This window comes from Zonotrichia leucophrys, chromosome 3 (assembly GCF_028769735.1).
Source record: "Zonotrichia leucophrys gambelii isolate GWCS_2022_RI chromosome 3, RI_Zleu_2.0, whole genome shotgun sequence".
NCBI lineage: Eukaryota > Metazoa > Chordata > Aves > Passeriformes > Passerellidae > Zonotrichia > Zonotrichia leucophrys.
The window spans coordinates 101,383,030-101,392,134 of record NC_088172.1 but is presented as its reverse complement, the minus strand read 5'-3'; the positions used below and the strand labels follow the sequence as shown (position 1 = coordinate 101,392,134).

Here is a 9,105-nt window from a genome sequence, read left to right as displayed (position 1 = left end):
ACGAGCCCCGGCACATCAATACCGACCGTGCCGCACCGACACGGTGCCGCACCGACACCGTGCCACATCTGGCGGTTTGGCCGCTCGGCGCCCTGGCTACCGAGCCATCCGCGCTCGGCCAGCGGGACCGGCCCGGCGGGGGCGGGGGGGCCGCAGCCAGCGGCTCCTCTGGGGAAGGGGGGCCGGGGGGAGGGCTCTGCCCCCCGGGGGGAGAGAGGGGCCGGCTCAGCCTTAAAAGAGCCACCCAGGAACCGGCGTGTTTGTGCTCCTTCCCAATTTATGGCCGCGGAGCATATGGCCGGTGTTGCGCCCGGCGGCAGCCGCCGGGGACGGCAGCGAGCGGCGCGGGGGATGTGAGGCCGGAGGGACGAGCAGCGGCCCCGGCGCACGGAGGAGACAATGCGGGAGGCGGGGGGCCGCCGCCGGAGCCCCCCCTGCTAGGGACCCCCCGCCTCGGCACCGCGGCCAGGTGAGCCCCGAGAGGCGGCGGGGGGGGGGACGCTCCCGCACGGGGACCCTGCCCAGGTGACTCCCGGGGGACAGCGGGGGGACATCGCACCGAGGGACCCCCGCCCAGGTGAGTGCTGGGGCCGGCCAGGGCTCCCCGGCGCAGGGACCCGCCCAGGTGAGCCCGGCAGGGAGCGGGGGGACCCCAGGGTGAACCCCCGGGGGCAGAGGGGACAGAGGGGGGCAGCAGCAGGTGCGAAGGCGCTTTGTGGGGCGGGGAGTCCGCGCAGGTCGGAGCCGGTGTGAGCACCGAGGGGGCGCGGCCCCGGCCCCGACGGCGCGGCTGCGACACGGCCACGGCCACGGGCACGGGTGGCAGAGGGGCACGGACAGCACTGGGAAGGGAGCCCGGGGCGCTCCCCCTGCCCCGGCCGTGGGACACTTCTCATCCGCGACGGCAGAGTCCGCCAGAGGACCGGGAATGACCGGCCCCGGCCCCGGCGACGCCCCCTCCTCTTCCTCCTCCTCACCCCATCCCTGCCCGTGCCACGCGTGTGCCCCAAGCTCGGGCGAGGCTTTGGGAGCCGAGCCCACCGAGCGGGCCCGTCCCCACCCAGCCCCGGCTCCGGGGCTCCCCGCACCCCCATTCGGGACCCGCAGCCGGCGCTGACCCGGGCGCGGAGCCCTGCGCGGGGTGCGGAGCGAATTCTGATAAGGGAGCGAATCCTGATGAGGGAGCGAATCCCGCCCGCGGTGCTGCTGCCGTCGCCCCGGGGCCGGCGGGCCCGGCAGGGAAAAATCATTTCTGACAAAGCTTAATCTCGTCGGGACACGTTTAATCATTGGAGACAGGGACGGCAGAGCCGGGGGGCTCCGGGGGGGGGCACCCCCGTTTGTCCGGCCCATAAACCGGTTTGGAATAGGCTGGGAAGGGGAAGGGAGCCCCGGGCCAGGCTTACAGCTTGCAGGGAATTAAATAAGACAAAATGTGGGTCGGGGGGCTGCGGGCTCCCGGCTTTGTGCCCGTACCCCACAGCCTCCATCACTATGGGCAATAATTTCCAAAATCTCATTAAAGTGCATTTATCAAAGCCCTAACATGTGTCCTCCGGCTCTGCCATAACCCCGCCGGCCCCCGGGGAGCAGGGGGGTTTCAGGGGGGGGAAATCCCAATTTCTGTGACAATTCGCCACCTCGGGAGCTTGGCTGCGGGGCAGATCCGCATCTACAGATTTATAAGGAATATCGGTGAATTGGAAGGATTTCTCCGCCTTTGAAGCTTCGGGGGGAAGGAGATAGAGCAATCGTGAGAATAGGGAAGCTCATTTAGATTCCTATGTCCTGGAGAAGAATTAATTGTCTGCCGGAGAAAAGCAGGCCGGCGCCGAGATTTTGGGGGGCGCTGGGGGCTTTCCCTGGAGCTTCCATAGGGAATGCTGCTGCTGGCTCCCTTCCTGCGTGTGGGGCGATCTTCCCCCCTTTTTTTTCCCCCCCTTTTTTTTTATTCCTCCCTTTTCTTTCCCCCGAACCATCCTTAACGCCTTTGCTAATGCCATTTTTTCCAGCCAGGAAACGAGCCGGGAATTTCAGCCCGCAGAAACTCCGTTACAATTAAGTTCCTGTAAGCGGCGGAGGATTCTGGAGGCTCCGGTTGCCCTTGATTTTAGGAAATACGATTTTTAATTTTTTAAATTTTTTTTTTAATGGAGCTCTCTCTCTCTCGCTGCCGGCGTGGGAGGCAATCCCGTGGCGTGGGCTCCGTGCCCACGGCCTGGCGTGGCCGGTCCCCTCCAAGCCGGAGCCTCTGCCGAACAGCAGCAGCAGCAGCAGAATTTCCTCTCCAGGGCTGGAAAATGCGATTTAAAGCCCTCCGTGCGCGGGATGTTATTTGGCTGCGATGGTTTTACTCTGATTTTTTAAATTTTGGTTCTATATTTTTACGGCCAGGGGAGAGCTGTCCCCTTTGGTGCGGCGGCTCTTCTTCCCTCCTGCACACTTTAAAACAAAGAGGGTGTTACTTACAGGGATGCTCCCGAGGTGAAGCTCCTCACGACAATTATCAGGACACGGGCTGCTCTTCCCTTTCCCCATTCATTCCAAGTGGATCTCATTCTAGGAGATAAAATCAACCTGTCCCTTAACAAAGGCTTTGTGTGGGCTCCGCTAATCCGGGCCGAGCGGCAAGGTGCAGCCCCGGCTCCGTTTGTTTATTTGCGGGCTGCGGGGAAGGGAAAACAATGTCTCGCATCTTTGGCTCCATCAAACAATAAATTGATCCACTTGTCGGCCGCTCCCGGAGCCGCGCAGCGGGAGCGGGAATGGAGCCGGGTAGGGAGGGGAGGGAGAGCGGCAGGCTCCTGCCCAGCACCCTTTCCTACATTTCTCCCACAATATGTGTTGTTACACTCGATGCGATTCATGCGTGGGATCGGAAAGGGGAGCGGGGCTGGGAGCAGAGGGGGAGCCCCGGCGCCGTGCGGGGAGCAGGATCATCCTCGGGCCGAGGCAGGGAGGAAAAAGGCGAGGACACCGCTCAAAATCAGCCCCACTGGCCGCCCGCGGCGTGGCGAGACCCCGCCGGCATTGGGGCCCACGCGCGACCGCGAGCAGCTGCTCGGGAGGCCGCATTCCCCCTCCTACCCCAGGGACTGTCCTTTCCGATCCTAAAACACAGAAAAATCAGCCTTAACCCCGGGGGCCAGGGAGCCACCCGTGAATGGGTCCCCGTGGGCAGAGCCCCGTGTCCCCGAGGGCGGCTCAGCGCCGGGGGCTGGGGAGGAAGGGCACCAGCGCTCCCGGCCTTGTCACGGCCTGTCCCGGCTCTGGAGCGTCCCCGCCACGCGTGGGACGAGCCGTGGGGCGCGGGGGACTCTGGGCGGGTGCCCCGCCGTGTCCGGGCTCTGTCGCGACTGTCGCGCCGCTACCGTCTGGTTTTGGCCCCACGCAGCGCGACCCCGGCGCGGGTCAGTGTCCCGGCCTCGCGACCCCTCCTGACGTCATGGGGTCCGCGCGGCTCTGACGTCACACCCCCGCCGGTGACGTCACGGTGCCCCGGGACGCTCTGCCCGGGCCGCGGCCTCGGGTTCGGGTGTGGGAGTGTTTATCGTCGTCGTCATCATCATCATCATCATAATCACCACCACCACTATTATTATTATTATTATTATTATTATTATTATTATTATTAGTATGATGCTGCCAGCCCCGCGGCGCCCTGTCCGCGCAGGCTGTCCCGGGGATGCTCTGCCCTCCCTTCCCCGGGCTCGGCTGCTGTCGGGGTTCTCCGTCCCGCCGCTATCGCGATTATCGCCGCTCTTCCCTCTCTCTTTTTTTCCCCACCAGAGGTAGGGTGAATCCATCGGTAACTCCGGGATTCAGTGGGAATCGGCGGTGTCGGAGCGGGGCAGAGGAGCGGGCGGGGGCCGGCCCGAAGGGGTTCCCTCGATATCGAGGAGGAGGACTCCGCAATGGATGAAGAGATAGCCATTGAGTGCGGTTGAATACCATGACAACTAGGAACAACCTCAGATTTATTCCCAACAGTTAGGGCGCGCTGAAAGAGGGCGTCAATCACGTATTATTTCGCCACTGAAATAAATGCAAAAACTGCGCCGAGACAAAGGGTTCCAACAGGAGCCGGACATTTGTCTACATTGCGGACATTGTCCCCAGCTTAGCCGTCGGGTTGTATTTGTGTTTGCGCGGGGCCGACCACCCAGGATGCGCGCTGGGGCTCGCTTAAAAAAAAAAAAAAAAAAAAAAGGGAAAAAAAAAATCCCTGGGCATTGTCAGCCACATCACATACTTTATGGGAGGCAGGCTGGGGGCTGGGGCAGGAAAAGTGGGGGGAGCGGCGAGGGAGAGGACGGGAAGGTGCGAATCCATGGATGGGCGCGGAGGAGGAAGCCTGAGGCGGCGTCTGCCCGGCGGGGTTGCGGCTCCTTCCCCCCGGGAAGGGAAACTCGGGCAACTTTTCCTGCCCAGAAATGAGGGGAATGGGGGGAACCCCTTCCCAGATTGTCCAAACCCCGTGTCCCGCATCGGCCCGCACATCTCCATGGGCCCCGCGCTCCAACCCGGCCCGGCGGGGCTCGGGAAAGGCAAAGGGATGGAAAACAGGAGAGAGGAAAAAAGAGTGGGAAAAGGGAAGGGAGAGAGGGACAGAAGGAAAGGAGGAAGGAAAGGAGGAAGGAAGGAAGAGGAGGAAGGAAGGAAGGAGGAAGGAAGGAAGGAAGGAAGGAAGGAAGGAGAAGGAAGGAAGGAAGGAAGGAAGGAAGGAAGGAAGGAAGGAAGGAAGGAAGGAAGGAAGGAAGGAAGGAAGGAAGGAAGGAAGGAAGGAAGGAAGGAAGGAAGGAAGGAAGGAAGGAAGGAAGGAAGGAAGGAAGGAAGATAACGACCTTGGCCCTGCCCCGTGAGGGTGTGCCTCCTGGGCAGGTGCAGAGAACAGGACGAAGGAAGAAAGGCAATGAAAATAAAAGTTGGCGGCACACAGAGAGAAGCAGGGGCGGTCTCTGCATCGAGCCCCGGAGCCGCTGCGGGCTCCGCGGGGCCGGAGCCGAGCGCTGCTGTGTGCGAGCGTGGGGACACCTGGGGTGCCGGCCTTCCCTTGGGAAGGAACTCCTTCTTTGCCCCTCTCCCTCCTTCCCCAAGTCCTGAAAAAAAAAGGAACAAACCAAAGAAATATGGAAAAGAAAAAATAAAAATCCAGTGGTGTATGAGTCCATCGGGCTGCAGCCCATCGAATGATCCCAACGGGCTGGATTCATTCCCCTGGAAGAAGGTGGCAAAATCAATGAGACCTCTTCAAACAAGCACACACTCCCCCCCTCCCCAGCAATCACCTCCCGGATCTCGCCGGGTCGCGCCTGACGATCGCATTTTGCCAGTTCGCTTAATTTCGGAGCAAACTAGAATCAATTACTCGCTGTTTAATTTCCAGCGCTCATCCCTAAGCCCCAACCAAAATATTGACCTAGGCGGGTTAGATAAGTTGGGCTCTTGCCATCTGAGCCGCTTCGGTGCCGAGCGGGGCCGGCAGCGTGGGGCGCGCAGCCTGAGCGGCTGTGGGAACAGCAAATTATTATTATTATTATTATTGTGATGATTTTGGGTTTTTTTTGTCGGAGGAAAACACGGGTGGAAAACACACTTTGGAGCGTCCGGAGCGTCGGGGCTGGTGCACAGCTCTTTGTATGTAAATAGTGGCCTTAAAAAGAGCTGGGAAGTCTCCCCCTCCCTCCCTCCCTCTCTCTCTCCATCCCTCCCTCCCTCCGTCTCTCCTTCCTTCCCTCTCCCTCCCTCCCCGCGCCCAGGACCCTCCCCGCGCCGGTAATTAACTGACACGTTATACCACTCATCACCAATGGTGGAAGCTCGGAGCTCGCCCAAAACCCGCAATTTCACATCTGCAAACACTGTCTTCATCCACTTGACTTCCAAGACCCGCCCACACGTGGCCAACCTTTCCTGGGTTTAATGTAGGTTTTTTTTTTCTCCCTCCTCTCGGCAGGTTCATGTGTGGGGACCAGCCTTATATGGACTCCTCGCTCCAGCAATGGCTCGGGATTTTCCAGCGGCAGGCGCGGGTTCGGCGCGGCTGAACAAGATCCAGAAGTGATCTTTTTTTTTTTTTTTACTCTTTTTTTTTTTTTTGGCGTGTCTTCCCCCCCCCTTTTTTTTTTTTTTAATTTTTTTTCTCCCTGGAGTTACAAACTATTCCCGAAACCAGCTGCTGCTCCCGCTCCCGGAATTTTCCCCCGTGGCACAACAACCAGCACCGCAGAGACCCGGCGCTGCGGCCGCTTCTCTCCCGCACAACCCCCGCCGCTTATTTTTCTATAAATCCATATTATTATTGTATTTTTTTCCCCCCTTTTCCGTGCCCCCCCCCCCGTCCCTCCCCGTGTCCCTGCGCAGTGTCGCTGTCGCCGCTCGGCGTGTGCGTGCCCAGCCGTGACCCGGCGGCTCGGCCAAGCCGCGGCTCCAACTTTCCCAGGCGGAATTTGGCCGGAACATGTCTCTGACCAACACAAAGACGGGCTTCTCGGTGAAGGACATTTTGGACCTCCCCGACACCAACGATGAGGACGGCTCGGCGGAGGGCGGCGAGGAGGAGAGCGAGGCGCCCGAGCCGCCCAGGAAAGCGGGAGTTTTGGGACAAACCCCCTTGGACTCTGTTCCGACGCTGCCTTTGAAGAGCCCTTTCTATGATAACAGCGATAATCCCTACACGCGCTGGCTGGCGAGCGCCGAGGGCATCCAGTACTCCCGTGAGTGCCGGGGCAGCGAAGATTGGGGGGCGCTGGGATGTGGCTCGAGGTGGGGGGACCCGAGGATGGATGGATGGGTGGGTGGATGGATGGATGGATGGATGGATGGATGGATGGATGGATGGATGGATGGATAGGGGGGTTGCCTCTCTCCACTGCCGGCCTCCGGGCGGCTGAGGGGATGCGGGGGGCGGCGGGAGGGATGCGGGGGGCGGCCGAGGGGCGCTCCCCCATCCCGTCACCCTCCGCTGACCCACCGGGCACGGCTTGTCCGCAGTGCACGGGCTGGCGGCCGGCGGCGGCGGCGGCGGCCAGGACCCCTCGGCCAAATCGCCGGAGCCGTCGGCAGACGAGTCGCCCGACAACGAGAAGGAAGCGGTGGGCGGCGGGGACGCGGGCAAGAAGAGGAAGAGGAGGGTGCTCTTCTCCAAGGCGCAGACCTACGAGCTGGAGCGGCGGTTCCGGCAGCAGCGGTACCTGTCGGCGCCCGAGCGGGAGCACCTGGCCAGCCTGATCCGCCTCACCCCCACGCAGGTGAAGATCTGGTTCCAGAACCACCGCTACAAGATGAAGCGGGCGCGGGCCGAGAAAGGTATGGAAGTGACTCCTCTCCCCTCGCCGCGGCGGGTGGCCGTGCCGGTGCTAGTCAGGGACGGCAAGCCGTGCCACACGCTCAAAGCCCAGGACTTGGCAGCCGCGACGTTCCAGGCGGGCATCCCGTTCTCGGCGTACAGCGCGCAGTCCCTGCAGCAGCACATGCAGTACAACGCGCAGTACAGCGCGGCCGGCAGCCCCCAGTACCCCACAGCGCATCACTTGGTACAGGCGCAGCAATGGACTTGGTGAGGGCCCCGCGCACACGCCCCCGAGAGCGGAGGAAAACACAGAATTAACAGGCACAAATCGAGAGAGAGAGGAAAAAAACAAAAAACAAAAAAACAAAAAAAAACGGAGACAGACTGATGCTCCGAAAATTAAAAAAAAAACAACTGCGGGGGAAGGAATGGCGAGGGAAACGCTATTATTATTATTATTATTATTGCTATTATTATTATTGCTATTATTATTATTATTATTATGGGTTCTTTCCCTCTGCCGTTTCTTTTCCCCTCCATTTTTTGGGGGGGTTTCGGTTTCATTTCGGGGGGAGGCGGGGGGTGAGGGAAGGGAGGTGTTTTTTGTGCGTCATTGTTTACAGAAATTTTTTGCGCCATTCAGAGTGGTCCTGTCTACCTACAAATAAAATAAAAGAGGAGAAAAAAGGGGAGAGCGGGGGGAGATCGTCAGAATTACAAAAAAAAAAAAAAAAAGGAAAAAAAATAAAGAATAAAATCCCCCGCGCTGCTCCTGTGATTTTGTGAGGAACGGGGGTGCGGCCGCTGAGCGGAGCACCCCAAAAGGGGAGCGCAGTTTGCGGCCCCCACAGCTGCTCCCGGGGGTGTTTTTGCCCCTTGTCGCGGTCGTTGTCGCTGCCGTGAGCCGCGGCCGGGGCGCTCCGCTCGCTCTCTCCCGTTTGGGGGTCGCCTTAACCATTCCCGAGCGGAGGAAAAAGCCCCGCGGACGCTGAAACCCTCTCCGCCGGCAGAGCGGCCCCCTGGGCCTCCCCGACATTTAATACCAATTTTAATTTTTTTTTTAAAGCTGCTTTTCGAGGGGAAATAGTAGAAAAGGAGCCAATAACAACGACGGAAAGTCGCGGCCTCGGCGGCCGCCCCGCATCCCCCGAGCCAGCCCTGCCTGGGCCCGGCCGGGATGACACGGCCGAGCGGGGCCCCACGCTCCTCCCTGGCTTCATTTTTGGGAAAAAACCGCGCTTTTTTTTTGGTGGGAACAGTCGGTTTCATCCGCCGGCGAAAAATCGGAGCGGGGAGAATTTATATTTTCCTAATTTCTGTCTGTGAGTGCGCTGTTCTGCTGCTCGGTGCTGCTGAGATTTGGGTTCTGGCACGGCCCCGGTGCCCCCTCCCCGGGCTGGAGCCCCTGCGAGCGGCAGGGAGAGCCGAACTTCGGGCTCAGCCCTCGGGGATGCTCCGGCAGGGCTGGGGAAAGGGTTAACCCCTGGAGAACCCCCCCAAAAACTCGGAGGAGGAGGAGGGAGAAGAGACAAGAGGGAGGCGAGGCGGGGCTGGGCGGCTCTGCCGGGCTGGAACGGGGACCGGGACCGAGCCCGGCCCGGGGCGGGTTGCGGCAGAGCAGCGGCTCCGAGCCCGCCCCTGCAGCTTTCGGGCTGCTAAAGATGCTTCAAAAAACGAAAACAAACCCAAACAGGCTTTTGTCAGGAGCAGCGGGGCCGGTGCAGGGCCCGCCCCGTCCCGCGGGGCTAAGCCCGGCCAGGACGGGGCAGTTCAACGCCATGGGACGAGCGGCGCCGGCCCCGCAGCATCCCGAT

General features: G+C 61.0%; 1 protein-coding gene across 2 annotated transcripts; it reads left to right on the top strand.

The window, feature by feature from the left end:
• Positions 1-262: 262 nt before the first annotated feature.
• On the top strand, positions 263-7,987 carry NKX2-2 (NK2 homeobox 2). Of its 2 annotated transcripts, none has more exons than XM_064707086.1 (3): positions 263-469; positions 6,364-6,716; positions 6,994-7,987. In XM_064707086.1, exons 2-3 carry the CDS (start codon positions 6,461-6,463, stop codon positions 7,560-7,562), a joined length of 825 nt encoding a protein of 274 aa, XP_064563156.1. In that variant the 5' UTR covers positions 263-469; positions 6,364-6,460; the 3' UTR covers positions 7,563-7,987. The 2 variants fall into 2 exon arrangements, with proteins under 2 accessions (XP_064563156.1, XP_064563155.1); XM_064707085.1 differs by lacking the exon at positions 263-469 and adding an exon at positions 5,724-5,924.
• The last annotated feature ends 1,118 nt before the right edge of the window (positions 7,988-9,105 follow it).

Bases quoted from the DNA above. Each gene is read 5' to 3' on its own strand.
- NKX2-2 (XM_064707086.1), top strand. From the start codon at position 6,461: ATGTCTCTGACCAACACAAAGACGGGCTTCTCGGTGAAGGACATTTTG. The intron at 6,717-6,993 runs GTGAGTGCCGGG...GCTTGTCCGCAG, and splicing joins CGAGGGCATCCAGTACTCCC to TGCACGGGCTGGCGGCCGGC.